Source organism: Garra rufa, chromosome 17 (assembly GCF_049309525.1).
Source record: "Garra rufa chromosome 17, GarRuf1.0, whole genome shotgun sequence".
NCBI lineage: Eukaryota > Metazoa > Chordata > Actinopteri > Cypriniformes > Cyprinidae > Garra > Garra rufa.
Window position 1 is genome coordinate 21,916,545 of NC_133377.1, and position 18,310 is coordinate 21,934,854.

Sequence of the window (18,310 nt, forward strand, 5' to 3'; positions counted from 1 at the left end):
AGCAACACAACTACCATGCTATAAGGCCCAGAAAGCTAGTAAAGATGTTGATTAAAAACAGTCCATGTGACATTAGTGGTTCAAGCGTAATGTTATGAAGAAAACAAAAATAATGACTTTATTCAACAATTTCTTTGCTTCTGTGTCAGTCTTCAATACGCCTTTACAAGAGCGTTTTACTTATCTGAACCAGAATATAAGGATGATGAACTAAAAGAGATAAATGTTCTACATCGGAATGCCGGCTCTTGCGTCAGCAGCACCTCACGCATGCAATATGGTACTCTCAAGAACGCATGTTGAAGACTAGCACAGAAAAGTTATTTTTGTTTCTTTGCGCACAAAAGGTATTCACACTGAAGAATGTATTGCATATCTGGTCTCCTGTGTTTCTAGTCAAAGTAGCGTATATTCCAAGCTGTTACTCTAATGTTAAACCTATTAAAATGTTTTTAAAAAGCACATGGCTCTATAGCGCCATCACTTTGCAATGTTGCAATGACCGTCATTTGTCAGTGCCTTACTGCTCAAAGTTTAATGAGTGTGTTAATGACACAAAGCTGCCAACGCTAGCTACATTAAAAACAGATGGACGCTATTTGAATGGGTTCCTATGGAGACCGGAACAGAAGAGCATCCAATCTGATGTTAGAATTCGTAATGGCGGCACTTATCGTTTACTCAGGAAAAAGGTCTATAGCAAGGATGCATTCAATTGGTCAAAAGTGATAGCAAATTCATTTATCATATTACAAATGATATCATGAGATTTTTCTTTCAAATAAATGCTGTTCTTTCGAAAATTCTATTTATCAACAAAAATGGTCTCCACAAAAACATTATGCATTATTCTTGAGGACCAAACTAATACAGTGGAGGGATTTTTGAAGGATCATGTGAAGTTTGGAGTAATAGCTGCTGGAAACAGTTACAGTTGAGGTCAAACGTTTACTTACACTTTGCGGAATTTGCAAAATAAGAAAAATCATACAAAATGCATGTTATTTTTTATTTAGTACTGACCTGAATAAGATATTTCACATTTACATATAGTCCACAAGAGAAAAATAATGGTTGAATTTTAAAAAAAGACCCTGTTCAAAAGTTTACATACACTTGACTCTTAATACTTTGATGACTAAATGATCCCCAGCTGATTTTTTTTGTTGTTTTTGTTTTTGTTTAGTGATAGTTGTTCATTGTTTGTCCTGAACAGTTGTTAAGTGCCCGCTGTTCTTCAGAAAAGAAGGTTCAAACGCTCACTGTTCCTCCAGAAGAAAAAAACAATGCATTAAGAGCAAGGGGTGTAAACTTTTGAAGTATGAACAGTATGAAGGCGTACATTTTTCTTATTTTGCTCAAATATCATATTTTTTTCATTTAGCACTGCCCTTCAGAAGCCCTACAGAAGATACTTGCATGTGTCTCAGTAGACAAAATAAGTTAAATTTGCCCTGATCTTCAAATTCAAAAAGTTTTCGCCCCCCGGCTCTTAATGCATTGTGTTTTCTTCTAAAGCATTGATGAGTGTTTGAACCTTCTGTAATAGTTGCATTTGAGTCCCTCAGTTGTCCTCAGTGTGAAAAGATGGATCTCAAATCATACAGTCATTGTTGGGAAGGGTTCAAATACACAAAAATGCTAATAACCAATGGATTTTTCTGAAGAACAGTGGGCAGTTTAACTGTTAAAGACAAACAAGGGACTCATGAACTTTTTAATTATAGTTTTACAATATTCCTGTTTTTAATGTATTTTCAATGCAGCCTTGGTGAGCATAAAAGACTTTTACAAAGATAAAAACATCTTTCCCCATCTCACCCAATGATTTTAAATGGCACTGTATATGCACAAGACAAGAACATTTTTTGGTTTGCCTGATCTCAGACATGATTTGGACAAAATCCCATCAGAAATGTTCACCGGAGGCACATTTGAGTCACGTTAATTCTACAACATGTTGGACATATCCCAAGTGGTTGATCTGCCATGACCTTTATGGTTTGTAAAGGTTACGCGCCGAACAAATGACACTTTAATCTACTTGCGTCTTCCGAATAACATCAAGCATATTATGTTGAAACACTTTATTTATTGACTGCACATTCTCTGCACTGTTTAGTAAATCCCTTCTCTTTCTATTCAACTGAGCATGAGTTATCATGCTGCAACACTATTCACTGGCCTAGACCAGAATCTGTAATCAGTCTGCTCCCCTCCCTGCAACTAAAATTACGATGTGCAGGAACGGCAGGCTGTTTCGCAAGACCATTCTCAGAGCTTGTTTATGGATGACTGTCTGCTGAGTCAAAGCTGTAGACGTATCAGAATGACACCCGACGGCATGCCCTCTAGACTCTCTCTATCTTCATAAATGCATGAGAACAAACTATTCCTACAAACCATCCCCAACTCATTTGCCAGTGCTAATCATGAATGCTACCTTTCCGTCGTTGGCTGTGCCATTTCAAAGTGTAATTCACACATCAAACCATACATAGTGCAAGGATCCGGTGCACAAACTCCACTCCACTCTGTTGTTTTGCTAAAGCTATTAGGGATTACATCAAAGCCTTGCCAGGGATTTTCATATATTTACTAAAATAATACCAGGATTTATTTTACTCTAATCCTTCGGTTTTGCAATATTGATTTAACATATATGGCTTAGCGATTTAGAACTGATTTTTCTCTCCCTCCTTAAGCAGTATATTTTGATTTAGCCGATACGTGAAAGTCAGCCAAGTTTCCGCAGTACATGCGGGAGAGTTGAAACTGTCACATCTTGGCTTCAGACCCACTACAATGTGACTATAGTTTGATCCATCAGTTGATTTATTTATGGCCGGTCAGACTGACCCATTATTACATGAAAGCAGTGCATGCTGTTTCAAAAAATTGATTGCGTCAGCGGTCCGAGCCAAGTTTTATTCCTAAGTGGGCCTTAAAATAATGGACTCAAATAAAACTCCTGCTCCATCTCCATTTAAATACACCTCTGACTGTCCTCTAAGACTGGCAGTATAACAGTGAAACTTTTATTTCTTATATTGTTATGGCCAATCACACGCACATAATATTGTGATGAAGATTGAGGTTAGCTAAGCCAGGTCTTAACCTCTTTGATGCCAGAGGACAGGGATCTTTAAATATGCAAGTATGAAAGTAGTAAATGCAACTTTTGAATCACAGTGTTTATATGTTTATACACATACAGTATAATACATACATATATAATTAAATGCATCCTAGAAATTATATATATATATATATACATTAAATATATAATATATACCATGAATTCTATATGATAAATACATTTTATATATAATATTTTTTTTGCATTGTTAAAAAGCAAAATATAAAATCAGTAAATATCACTACGTTATTACAATAGTGTATTAAATTAATATTTGAAGGTAATATTTTGCATTTAAGCCTCCCAAAGTAAATATTTATACTAATATTTAATGCAATTTTATACTTTATGTTGCAAGGATGTTAATTAAAAACAAAAGATAATAATAATAATAATAATTTTTGTGATTTTATGCTTTTGTATAATATTAATAACACTAATAATAAACAAAAATAACAAACAAACAAACAACATATAAATAATAAAATTCTACACCCATATTCTAATGACCCATAGAAGCTAAATAATAAATAACAATAAATAATAAATAACATTTTGCATTTTAAGCCTCTTTATGTTAAAAGGTTGTTAATTAAAAACAAAACAAGCCATAATAATAATGCAAATTTTATACTTTTATATAATAATAATAAACAAAAATAATAAACAAACCAAAAAATCCTGTAGAAGCTACATAATAAATAACAATAAATAATAAATAACATTTTGCATTTGAAGCCTCTTTATGTTACAAATTGTTAATTAAAAACAAAACATAATAATAATAATAATAATAATAATAATAATAATAATTATTATTATTTATGCAATTTTATTCTTTATATAATAATAATAATAAACAAAAATAATAAACAAACAAAAACAAATAAATATAAAAGATCTACATCCATATTCTAATGACCTGTAGAAGCTAAATAATAAATGCCAATAAATAGTAAATAACATTTTGCATTTTTACGTCTCTTTATGTTAGAATGTTGTTAATTAAAAACGAAACATAATAAATTATGTAATTTTTTACTTTTGTAAAATATTAATAATACTAATAATAAACACAATAATAAACAAAAACATATAAATAATAAAATTCTACACCCATATTCTAATGACCCGTAGAAGCTAAATAATAAATAACAATAAATAATAAATAACATTTTGCATTATAAGCCTCTTTATGTTAAAAGGTTGTTAATTAAAAACAAAACAAGCCATAATAATAATAATAATAATAATAATAATAATAATAATAATAATAATAATAAATAATAATTATAAACAAAATACTAACAAATAATACAATTCTACACCCATATTCTAATGACCCGTAGAAGCTAAATAATAAATAATTTATGCAATTGTATACTTTTATATAAAATAATAATAATAATAATAATAATAATAATAATAATAATAATAATAATAATAATAATAAACGAAAATAATAAACAGACAAAAAACATGTAAATAATACAATTCTAATAAATAACAATAAATAATAAATAACATTTTGCCTTTTAAGCCTTCAAAAGCAAATATTTAAAATATTTTTTTGTGATTGTATACTTTTATGTTACAACAAATAAAATTCTACACCCATATTCTAATGACCTAATGATAACCTAATAATAATGTAAAAGCTATATAAATATATTTGATGCAATTTCATACTTTTATGTTAGACGGTTGGTAATTCAAAACATTAATAATAATAATAATAATAATAATAATAATAATAACAAACAAACAAACAAACAAATAATAGATAGATACATATATATAGGGTGACTCTGTACACAAGTTACCCACCGAAGATCATTTCTTCGACCCAGATAAAACACTTTGACTAATTCATAACTTTATGATTTATAATAGTGACTCTTGTAATAATTTCTACAGTGGTAACTGGATTATTGATGTAACCCACTGACCTCTCGGCGCATGGCACAGTGCACGGTGATGATGACAAATCCCTGGACTGAGTCAAAGACAGCGAAGAGCACCTGGAAGAGGGTTGACCGGCGGTCTGTGATGGCCAGCACAGCTGACATCCACGTGAGTGCCAACAGAGGGAGAACCACACAAGAGCTCCATAATGACGCCCTGTGCAGAGAGAATACAGAGAAAAATGCAGTTCATCCTCCATGCATCAAGGTGGAGACATCACTGCACCTGGAATCATTAACCATCTAGATATTATCACCATTAGAGTCAAACTATGGGGGTGTTGATGAGGTTTAGAAACCAGCTCTGCACCACACGCATTTAACTGAGTGTCAATACAGCGCAAATTTATATTTAATGAGTCATTCAAAGAGTACTAATTAAAAAACCTGATATCCAAGACCTAGTGATAACATTATGCAACATACTATTTAGTATTTGGAAAGTATAATTAATAATTCCATACAAAAAAGGCAACGGCAACCAAAGTTTCCATCATATGTAGCAAATTTTCTATTTATTTATTTATGACAGTTGAAAAGAATTAAATGCATCACATAAATTAATAAACTCATATTATCAATAATATTAAATTCAGTGATTTTTATCTATTTGGTCAGTTTATTTATTTTTTTTAATCTATTAATAGTATATTAATTTAATATACTAAGTTAACATGTTAACACATAATAAAAAATATGTTTTTTTTTTTATATCCAATTTTGTCAGTTGATTGTTTTTTAATCTATTCATAGTATATTCAATATACTAAGTTAACTTTTTACAACATGTTGCATTTAAATTTCCATCACGTTGCAGATTTCCAATTTTACTTTTAAGTTCAAAAGAACTTTTGATGAATTAAATCCATCCCATAAATTATTACAATCATAATATCAATACTATCACATTCAGTAATTTAAGTATTTAGTCCATTTGTTTTTTTTTAAATTCTATTCGTAGTAGTTTAAATTAAAATGTTGACACTAATAGAAACATTTTTTAAAACATTTTTGCATTTAATTTCCATCAGATGTAGCAGATTTTTAATGTATTTATTTATTTATTTATTTATTTTTTTCAGATAGAAAGCTCAAAAGAACTTTTGACTGATTAAATGCATCCTATAAATAAATAATATTATATCAAATTTAGTAATTTATGTATTTTGTCAATTTATTGATGTTTTAAATTTCTATGAATAGTATATTAAATTAATATACTAAATAAAAAATGTCCATCATATGTAGCAGATTTCCAATTTTAAGATTTATTTATTTAAGATACAACGTTCAAAAGAACTTTAGATTAATGCACCCTATAAATTAATAAAATATAAAATTCAGTAGTTTATGTATTTTGTCAATTTATTCTTTTTTAAATTCTATTAATAGTATATTAAATTAATAGACTCAGTTAACGTTAACACTTTTTTAAAAAACATGTTGCACTTAAATTTCTGACATATGCAGCAGATTTCAAAGTTTAATTTACTGTATTAATTTAATTGATTTTTATAATTTGTTGATTTTATTTTGCAGGAAACTGTGGTTACCATGGTCTATTTTCATAAGGGAATTACAATGTAATCATCCAAAGACTAATAATAATAATAATATTTTTTTTCCCTTCAATAAACACACACACACACAGTCAATGCAATTAGGACACACTCCCAGTTTGTTTGCAAAACAGCCAAATAATTGCTGTTCATACTGCTGAACGCTCATGCTAACATGCCCTGATGAATTTCCAACATGTTGCTAATCCTAGTGGAGTGTTTAGGTTCTGCATCATGCAGAGCCTATTTAGATAAATATCAGGTGTCAGTAAGGACTATCCGCCTGAGCTCAGCCAAGCAAGGGCTCACCACATCTGGGCATCAATTTAACATCTTCACGCTGCACTGACTCAGTCTCCTGCATGTGACTGCGATGGGACGGACATTAGCAATGAGACAGAGAAAGAGATTTGCTTCTATACAAATCTGCAGTATGAGTTTTCATACTCATATAAGAACAATGCAGAAAAAGACGACAAGGTTGAGTTGGTAAATGTAAAACAGCATGACTCAAACTCAATGTCCTCCCCTAACTAACTGTGGAGAGAAAGCGTGGGGCTGGGATGGAGCAGGAACGCCGACATCGATGAAAATAAGGTAATCGGTGGGATCATGTGAACATGGTCCTCCCAAACTTCCTTTAGGAAGTCCTCTTCATTAATTTCTATGATTGGAAGTTGTATTATGGCACCACACACACATGCCCCATATTTATACTCGGATAGCGGAGACAGAAACAGCAGACAGCAAGGATGAAATGAGGAACAAAAAAAATGACAAAGAGAAAGAGGAACAGAGAAGCGATATCATTCATTTCATTATCATTTCAATAACATGACTCCCTCCAGCAAATAGCAGAGACGAGTCAAATTTATCTAAAGCCAAAAGAATCAGAGTTGGCCCTTGATCCACACTCTGGTTCTTTACCTCTTCAAAGAGCACAGTCCTCCATGTTTGTGTATATGTACATGTATTTGTGTTTTTGGTATGGCAAAAAACAAACAAACAAACATTTAAAATAATACAATTATATGAATTTCATTGATAATTATGTATAATAATAATAATAATAATAATAATGTCACTGACATGTTTTCATGTGCAGGGTTTTTATAATCATTACAGCAATTTGGTAGATGTACCACCTCCATGTTTTTGCAACAGTCAGCACAGCTTCAGATATAGTAAAAAAAAAATCCCTCTATGAATAATTTTAAATTAAGTTAATATTAATATTTTAAACCCTTGAAATTAGATTTAGTGAGTTTAGATACATTACGATATTAAGACTTTTGGTAAGTGTATTTTGTTATACTGCACTGGCATTTTTATACAAGTAAAATTATTTGCCTATGTGTCCAAACAAGCAAACAAACTTGTATCAAGGACACATTTTCAAAAAATAAGTCTTAATATCTTATATAATTAGACAAAAAATTCATCAGTGCAAAGATGTCCACTGGCACATTAAACAATAAAACAAATCAAACAAACTAAAAAAAAAACTAAAAAAAACAACCAACCAACCAACCAACCAACCAAATAGGACAAAACAAAACACCAAACCAAACAAACAAATAAACAAAACAAATAAATTAAACCAAAAACACCAAATCAAACAACCAAACCATCCAACCAAACCAAACCAAAACAAACTAAAACAAAACAATCAAACAAAACAAAAAACACCAAATCTAACAACCAAACAAAACAACCAAACCAAACCAAACCAAACCAGAGCCATATAAAAAGAGAGTTGCGACACTCCCATAGGCTTCAATAGGAACTGAGGAATGCGGAAGTAAAGCGTGTCATGGAGCGGTCAATAGTTCCAAACAAACAATAGCTCCTGCATTGAAGCCCATTCATTTCAGCGCTTCTCAAGCACAGTCGCAAGTATATTGAAGAAATTACTGCATTTATTTACATTTTAACGCATCAGTTGACCTCTCGAAAAACTGGCCAATAGTGGTGTTTTATGAAGCGTGTTATAGTTAATGTTTATCGTTAAAAAATAAACAGTTAAACTGTAAATGCAGCTGGATAACGTGAGAAACACCGTAATAGCGACCATAACCAGATACTAGTTGTCATATTTTTATGTTTTTAGTCTTTCTGCAATCTTTCTCTCACTGTAGGAGGTTGAATGAGTTTCAGTAAAGACTGCATTCAAGAAACACGATAAAAATGTATGCTGAATGCAATTCGTTGCCTTGTGTTTTTTTAAACATTATTTTCATCTTTTCTATTATGTTAAATGCCATTTTTGCTTGCCTTTTATAATATTCACTTATGTTGTATATTTGAATATCATAAAACAAGAGTAAATTACTTTTTTTATTTAACATTAAATCGTTAAATCGAAACATATAAAAAAATGAGTGTTTGATCAAGTCCAAATACACATGCAGATGTATTTAACCTTAAATATTACACTAACTGTAATATAAATACTATATTAGAAAATGTTATCTTTTAAATGGTCAGGATCATTATTGCACATATTAAGTACAAAAAAACCTCCTCAAAATATTTACTAAATAGAACTTAACTATATATATTACAGTTATTTAATTGAATAAAAGTTACACTTAAGGTGTTTGTTCACATTTGACTGCCAAAGAGTATGAGAACATATTAATTATGTCTCTTTATCACTCCCCAGAATAAAATGCGATTGTAAAGCGTATTCAGAGAAGTTATCAATACACAATCAATGCACATTATGTGTTAATAATTACTCGAAATTGCTGCAAATATAGTAAAACTGCTGTCTACCCTATTTAACTCCATTCAAACACATTGACAGCGCGGAGCTGTTTGGAACTATTGAGAGCTCCATGAACCACGTGACCGTGCGGCGGCGAGATCAAAGCGTGTCGCAACTCTCTTTTTATATGGCTCTGAACCAAACCAAACCAATTAAACAAAACAAACAAAACAAAACTGGAACAAACAAATAGCACAAAATCAAACAAAACACAACACCAAACCAAACAAACAAATAAACAAAACCCCAAACCAAACAAAACAAACAAAACAAAACCCCAAACCAAATGAAACAAACAAAACAAAACACCAAACCAGCAACTTCTTCATTTTTATTTCTATGTAAACACTTGCTAGACAGACATCTTTGATCAGTGAGTTTGCGTTGAGCGTATGATGCGGTGTCGTAAAAGCACTCAAGTTTAAAAAAGTCAAACTTTTAAAATAGCCATCCGCCACGTTTTTAAAGCAAAACCAACCAACCAAACAAACGAATAAAACAAAACACCAAACAAACAAATAAACAAAACACCAAACCAACCAAATCAAATCAAAACAAAACAAAACACTAAACAAACAAATAAATAAAACAAAACACCAAACAAAACCAAACCAAACCAAAACAAAACAAAACAAAACAAAACAAAACAAAACAAAACAAAACAAAACAAAACAAACAAACAAATTAAACTAAACACCAAACAAACAAACAAACAAACTAATAAACAAGGCAAAACACCAAACCAGCCATTTTTTTCTATATGTAAACACTTGCTAGATAGACATAGGGCTGGACAATATATCGAACGATATTGTGAGGCGCGTTTAGTCAATGAAGCCGGTACTTTGATTAGTAGTAAATCTCCATCATTGAATGCGATATTAAGCTCGATATGGCGTAGCTTTTCAGAGATTTACGTCTCTGTGTATTAATTGCAGCTCCAGCGGAACCTGAGCGGAACACACGTGATGGAGATTTACTACTAATCAAAGTACCGGCTTCATTGACTAAACGCGTCTCACAATATCGTTTGATATATTGTCCAGCCCTAGATAGATATCTTTGATCACTGCGTTTGTCTTGAGCGTATGAGTTAAAAAGTAAAACTTTTAAAAAAGGCATGTCAAAACCTTGTTTTTCTGTTTTTCTGTTTTACCGCCATGTCTTGCATTTTTCAAAGCAAAACCAACCAACCAACCAACCAAACAAACAAATAAAACAAAACACCACACAAACAAATAAACAAAACACCAAACCAAACAAACAAATAAAACAAAACACCAAACAAACAAATAAAGCAAAGCAATGCAAAACAAAACACCAAACCAGCAACTTTTTCACTTTTTGCAAATAGATTGTTTGCGTTAAGCGTATAATGCAGTACTTTAAAAACAAATTAAAACAAAACACCAAACAAAACACCAAACCAACTAAAAACAAAACACCAAACAAACAAAGCAAAACAAAACACCAAACAAGCAACTTCTTTATTTTTCTATGCAAACACTTGGTAGACAGACATCAGAAACCTTGTGTTTTGTCTCCCTGCACCACCACGTCTTACATTTTTCAAAGCAAAAACAACTAAATAAACAAAACAAAATATCAAACAAATAAACAAAACAAAACACCAAACGAAAGAAATAAAAACAAAACAAAACACCAAACCAGCTACATTTTTTCTATGTAAACACTTGCTAGACAGATCTTTGATTATTGCATTTGCGCCACACATATAATGCGGTGTCCTAAAAGCACTCAACTTTAAAAAAGTCAAACTTTTAAAAAAGGCATCTCGAGACCTTGTGTTTTCCCCCATTCCACCTCCCACGTCTTGCATTTTTCAAAGCAAAAAACATGTTCTGTGTGAACGGCCCCTAAGTCTGTCTTGGACACTTTTATAACTCGACTGCAAAATATATTGCACTGAATTGTAGCTCCTGTAGGCGTATGTTTGACGAATAAACAATATATTGACTTCTAAAGCCATTTCTGTAATGATTTGCAATAGTGTAAAGCCTTAAACAATCTTTTTTGAGAGCATTTTTCAGCAGAGATTTAAGAAAATGATGTTGTTCTGGAGTGTGCAGACAGGAGGGCGACTCTTTGAAGAGTTTCTTACTGTCAGTGTTGGGCTCTAGAGAGAGAAAGAGAGGAAAAAAAGAAAGATATGGAGAGAGAAAGAAAGAGACAAAGAGAGAATATGGAATGAGACTAACATGGCGCTGCTGGCGGTAGAGCTGGACAGGGCGGTACTGGAGATCACGCCGCACTTGGAGCATTTCAGGAGCAGCCTGCTACGCGCTTCCAACGGCGGACTTCAGGACCCAATACACACACACACATACACACACACACACACACACACACACACACACATATATCCATACGGGAAAGAAACGAACGTGACACAGAAGCAGGGAGGTAGGGAGGAATATATATATATATATTTTTTAAAACACACTCATAAATATTCATCCACACACACATTCATGCCAATACACATAAACGGCACAAAGGTAAAAGGATTGAATGTAGAATGTAGGGGAATTGCAAATGGAATATTTGGATAATGACGACAAAACACGTACATAAGGAAAGGGAACACAAAATAGAGAGAAAAAAGAAAGAGAAAGACAAAATTAAAGTAATGCCAAGAAAACAGCATCAAGCAATGAGCAACAGCAACGACAGCGCGAGATCTGTAATGAATGTCACAGCATGAAAGTAGCTTGCGTGTGTGAGAAGACAGAGAGACGATGATGGCAGGAAAATGAGAAAATGGAGAGAAACACAGTAGAATGCAACCACAGATCATTAACAATCAGCAGATGAGGCAGATGGGAGCTGCAAAGACTAACCTTCTTCAGCTGCTCACTGAAGTGTGTGTGTATTATAGGAGTATTTGTGTGTGAAAACAGGCAAAAGGCTGCTGCAGAAAGAATAGTCTCTCACTGTTGACACACACACAAACACCTGATACCGCCCGTGACCCCCTGATTTGTGTAAGCAGTGTTAGAAAGCAAATCAGCACGTCCAGGTTGGTCTCCCTCAGGTCATTAACCAGGAAGTTCAGTTTTTAATGAACCCTGTTACAGTCCCCCTCAGCTTTATAAATAAGAGTCTGCGATGTAAAAGTGGCACTAAAAATACAAAGGACAGTGAATACTTTTCCTGTCAGGAAAAAATGGATTATGTATGTGTGAATATGTAAATACAAATGTATTTTGTCTTGTTCCATTGGGAGATTTTTCCACTTTGTTATTAATGTTTAAATTAAGTGAGATTTATACTTAAACCAATTGAAATGGAAAAAAGACAAATTACACATATATTTATAATACATTCTCAGACAATTGTGATGTCTCAAGATATTATTATGCAGTTTTACTTCCTGGGCAAATTATTCTTGTTTTAAAGAGATATTTTATCCCAAAATGAAAATCCTGCCATTAATTTCTCACCCTCGTGTTGTTCCAAACCTGTAAGACCTTCATTCATTTTTGGAACCAATTTAAGATATTATTAATGAAATCCAGGAGCTTTCTGACCTAATGCAACAACCACCTTCAAGGTCCATGGACTTTAATTTTTTCAGTAATGAGTAATTAAACAAATGACTGTTTTTCCCATTACAACGTTGTTACCGTTACTGCCAATAAAATGCGGCGTTTCTATAATTTTCACGGTTTACTTCTTCTGAGGTAAATTCTGGCTTATTCCTCTCAGCGCGTCTTCTTCCAGAAATGAAAAGTAGCCATGATGAACTTGATGAATGTTCAAGTTTGTTAACAGAGGTGATGTGGGTGTTACCTACATGTCCGCGCATCTCACATGGATGTTTAAAATTAGAAAAGCCGAGCTGCTCATGGGCGTGATTACATTAGATAACTGGAGCTCACGTTGGTATAAATTACTTTATCAGAGAACATTTGTTTTTGACCATTAAAAAAGTTGACTTTTTAAGCTATTAAGCTTTTAAGATCCAAGTTATTTGACATATTTGAACATAAAAAGTAGCACGATATTTACTTTCCCTGGTAGTTAATTACTTTTATAATGATGTAACTCAGTTACTATTTATGAGAAGTAACTAGTAACTATAACTAGTTAGTAATGTGGTAGTTGCATCGCTGTCTATGCAGAGTCAGAAAACTCTTGGATTTCATCAAAAATATCTTAATTTGTGTTCCGAGGATGAATGAAGGTCTTACAGGCTTGGAACGACATGAGGGTGAGTGATTAATGACAGAATTTTCAAGTTTGGGTGAACTATTCCTTTAATATTTAATTTCCTAAAAAAGACTGTTTAGTAAATATGTCCACCACAATAAAAACATCTTGTAATATTATTATATATGTTTGCCTGTGCAAAACCTGCCACTAAGATCCTTTGGTGTTGAGGGTTGGTTGGTTGCTAGTGCATTGCTATGCAGTTGCTAAGGTTTTTGAGTGATTTTAATGCATTGCTATGCGGTTGCTTACTGGCCCAGTTCCAATTATCTGATATTGCCATCTCTAGATATGGCTTGGGTCCCTCCTTGAGGTCTTTTTTATTGCCCACCAGGTATAGTCAAGTTGGTTTGAAAAGTAATAGCACCTTCTCTCAATTAGTCAGATATTTTGAGGTATCATTCAAGCACAGAGCATAAAGACTTAAATGCTGTCTCTTACTGCAATATGTAGTAGAAAACCCATAAAAGATTTATGTTATTTAAAATAAATCACATTGTTTTATATATATATTTTGGACTATGGGGGCTCCATTAGGTGACGTCAAATGGTTGCACTCGTTACTAGGGCTACCTTGTTTTTACCGCAACACAACTAAATAAAATGCAATTTTAAGTCAACAAGAAAAGCGATGTAAGCCTTCACTGCTTTCCTAGCAATAAGAATAGGAATATGAAGAATAGAAAGATGCCTGTGGATGAATAAACCTACCTAAAGACCTGTGTCTTTGTTCTCTCCACTTTAGCCCTGAAGCCTTTGAGGCTTTTAGTAGACTACAGCCACTATATATTAAACTAAAAACTGAACATCCATGTTGCATTGTATATTTGTGAAAGACAGCATAAGAGAATGCTTTTTATATCAAAGCCACTAGCTGAAAAATCCATAGTTAGCCATTGCAGCTCCCAATATGCATTGACCTCCCTTGTACATAAACAATACAGGAAAAGAAAAGTGGAAAAAGAAGACAAATCAATTAGGGTAAAATTGCTGAATGTACTCTTGCCTGGAGGGATTACAAATATCCAGTCATTGGATTAGCTCAGATCTCTGATTAGCTCTTCATTCAATTAGCGAGACCCACAGCTTCTTGCCAAGACATCGGTATGGTGGTCCACCAAAGCAATGCCACATCTCTAAATGACATTTGTACAGCTATCGGTAGCTATTAGATGCACTAATTCAGTTGCACTGTGAGCATTAAAGCTATTCTCATGCCTTCAGTAAAGTACTGGCGAAAACACGTTCATGCATCACAATGAGCTTGACAGCAGTTGAACCGTGAGCTCATTTTAAACAATGTAGTGCACTTATCTTTGCTTAAAAATTGGGATTTTTGATGCCACGTTAGCTTAATTAAAGACGGAGGGCTGTGAGAACGCTCTTGAAGTTTGCAGGTAGCGGATTCATGGGGCGGAATGGGAATATTCAATCTCTCAGTGCGATTTAGCCTCTCGTTTGAGGTGAGGGATGTGGCGGTCCACTCATTAACACAAGTGTTTAATGGATCACTCTGCTTTGTGTCCAATCAAACAGGCAAAACAGAACAAGCGTTTTAAAAGCACAAGGGCTCCTTGATCCTGTCAGTATGTGCAGTTACATGAACAATGAATATACACTTAGCTAATGACAGAGCTATCAGAGGACTAGCCTGAGGTTAGCAGGCCAGCAAATCAATACGAGTCCATTAATGAAGCTGTCATATCTTGGCTTTCAGTCTGATGTTTTTCAACTTTTAGTTGTCCTGCATGTGTGTGTGTGTGTGTGTGTGTGTGTGTGTGTGTGTGTGTGTGTGTGTGTGTGTTTATGAGAGAGAGAGCATGAGTTTTGGCCATACAAATATTTGACAGGATATTTTAAAACCTTCAACAGGCCAGTGGTAAATGAGTGACTTGGTGCAAATCCAGAAATAGATGGGTATCATATAGCCATCACTTTGACCTTCACTTACCCTGCTCTCTGCTTTTTGGACTTGTCTGAGATGCCATCTCTAGACATGAGCTTGTTAAAGACTACTATTCCAATCAGCATGTTCACCTGTGGGAAAGAGACAGAACGTGTGTTATTTGAATTCATATAAATGTACCTTTAACTAGAAAATCACAGTTTGTCAAGTTTGAAAGTCTGGAAAAAAGTTTAGAAAGCCTTGAAGTTTATAGACTATAGATGATAGATAGACAAATACAACAGATTGAAAGACTGATGGATAGACAGATAGAACGATAGAACGATAGAACGATAGATAGATAGAACGATAGAACGATAGAACGATAGATAGATAGAACGATAGATAGAACGATAGATAGATAGATAGATAGATAGATAGATAGATAGATAGATAGATAGATAGATAGATAGATAGATTGATAGATAGATAGATTGAACAAAATAAATAGAATTATAGAACGATAGAATGACAGAACGATATAGAATGACAGAACAATAGATAGAATGACACAACAATAGATAAAACAATAGATAGATAGATAGATAGATAGATAGATAGATAGATAGATAGATAGATGATAGATACAAAAATTGAACAAAATAAATAGAATGATAGAATGACAGAATGACAGAACGATAGAATGATACAACAATAGATAAAACGATAGATAGATAGATAGATAGATAGATAGATAGATAGATAGATAGATTGAACAAAATAAATAGAATTATAGAACGATAGAATGACAGAACGATATAGAATGACAGAACAATAGATAGAATGACACAACAATAGATAAAACAATAGATAAAACAATAGATAGATAGATAGATAGATAGATAGATAGATAGATAGATAGATACAAAAATTGAACAAAATAAATAGAATGATAGAATGACAGAATGACAGAACGATAGAATGATACAACAATAGATAAAACGATAGATAGATAGATAGATAGATAGATAGATAGATAGATAGATAGATAGATAGATAGATAGATAGATAGATAGATAGATAGATAGATTGAACAAAATAAATAGAATGATAGAATGACAGAACGATAGAAAGATACAACAATAGATAAAACGATAGATAGATAGATAGATAGATAGATAGATAGATAGATAGATAGATAGATAGATAGATAGATAGATAGATAGATAGATAGATAGATAGATAGATAGATAGATAGATAGATGAAAATAGGTAAAATGATAGAATGAAAGATAGATTGAAAAGAATGACAGAATGATAGAGCGATAGAATAAGTGCAGCATGTAAATGGAAGAAAATAATTGAGTACTTCTTGCCAGAATTTCTGTATAAATACAATTAGAGTAGTAGGACAATAAAGCAGTGTTGCATGGTGACTTTTAACCCTGGAGCATTTACAGCAGTGGCTCGCTAACAGTCTGTGACAGGTGTTGTAGATTTAAGTCTGGAAGCAAATTAGCAGGTGGGATCATGAAGGAACAGTAATGCCCTCATGTCTCTCACCCACACTCTCTCTCTTAGCAGATTGCTGTCCAGTCCGCTCCAGCCAGCTGCCCACTGGACACACAGTGCACTGAAGAGGAGCTTAGACAAAGGCCATGGAAAGACCGCACACACACACATGCTCCTGAACCTTTAGTACACTCAGGATTTGAACCACTGACTACACTGTTTTTCTTGTATTACAATAGGAGGGCATATGGTTATAGGTCAAAAGACTGAAAATCTCTTCCTGTTAAGTGACATCTGACTGCTCTACACCAACGCATGGACTGTGACTATGGCAGCTGCATTCAATTTTGTTAAAGTAGGGGTCATCAGTCTATTTCAAATAAATGGCCTCTTGCTACATATTATAAAAACAGAGTACTGGATTTTAAACCTACAATAACATGCATTTTAGCACCATGTTGTTCTGATGCTTACATTGCTAAGCATTTAACAGAGGTATAAAAGTGACTTTAGAGAGATGGCAGCATTGTTATTTTTACACAGATATTGGTTTAAAAAAAGGGGAAAAAAGGCATTTTTCAAGTTTTTCTCCAAAGTTGACAGTGAGAGAAAACAATTATTTGATCCCCTGCTGATTTTGTACGTTTGCCCACTGACAAAGAAATAATCAGTCTATAATTTTAATGGTAGGTTTATTTGAACAGTGAGAGACAGAATAACAACAAAAAAGCTATAAATTGATTTGCATTTTAATGAGTGAAATAAGTATTTGACCCCTTTGCAAAACATGATTTAGTACTTGGTGGCAAAACCCTTGTTGCCAATCACAGAGGTCAGACATTTCTTGTAGTTGGCCACCAGGTTTACAAACATCTCAAGAGAGATTTTGTCCCACTCCTCTTTGCAGATCCTCTCCAAGTCATTAAGGTTTCGAAGCTAATGTTTGGCAACTTGAACCTTCAGCTTGCTCCACCGATTTTCTATGGGATTAAGGTCTGGAGACTGGCTAGGCCACTCCAGGACCTTAATGTGCTTCTTCTTGAGCCACTCCTTTGTTGCCTTGGCTGTGTGTTTTGGGTCATTTTCATGCTGGAATACCCATCCACGACCCATTTTCAATGCCCTGGCTGAGGAAAGGAGGTTCTCACCCAAGGTTCTTGCCCTGTCCATCGTCCCTTTGAAGCGGTGCAGTTGTCCTGTCCCCTTAGCAGAAAAACACCTCCAAATCATGTTTCCACAAAACTCCAG

The 18,310-nt window shown here is 33.4% G+C and overlaps 1 protein-coding gene across 1 annotated transcript in view; it reads right to left on the reverse strand.

Moving 5' to 3' along the window:
* The window catches only part of adgrb2 (adhesion G protein-coupled receptor B2), a 341,301-nt gene that overhangs the window by 43,725 nt on the left and 279,266 nt on the right, over nt 1-18,310 (reverse strand). The window contains 3 exon segments of the mRNA XM_073821334.1: nt 5,089-5,260; nt 11,652-11,750; nt 15,617-15,702. Of these exon segments, the coding sequence (XP_073677435.1) occupies nt 5,089-5,260; nt 11,652-11,750; nt 15,617-15,702 (357 nt within the window).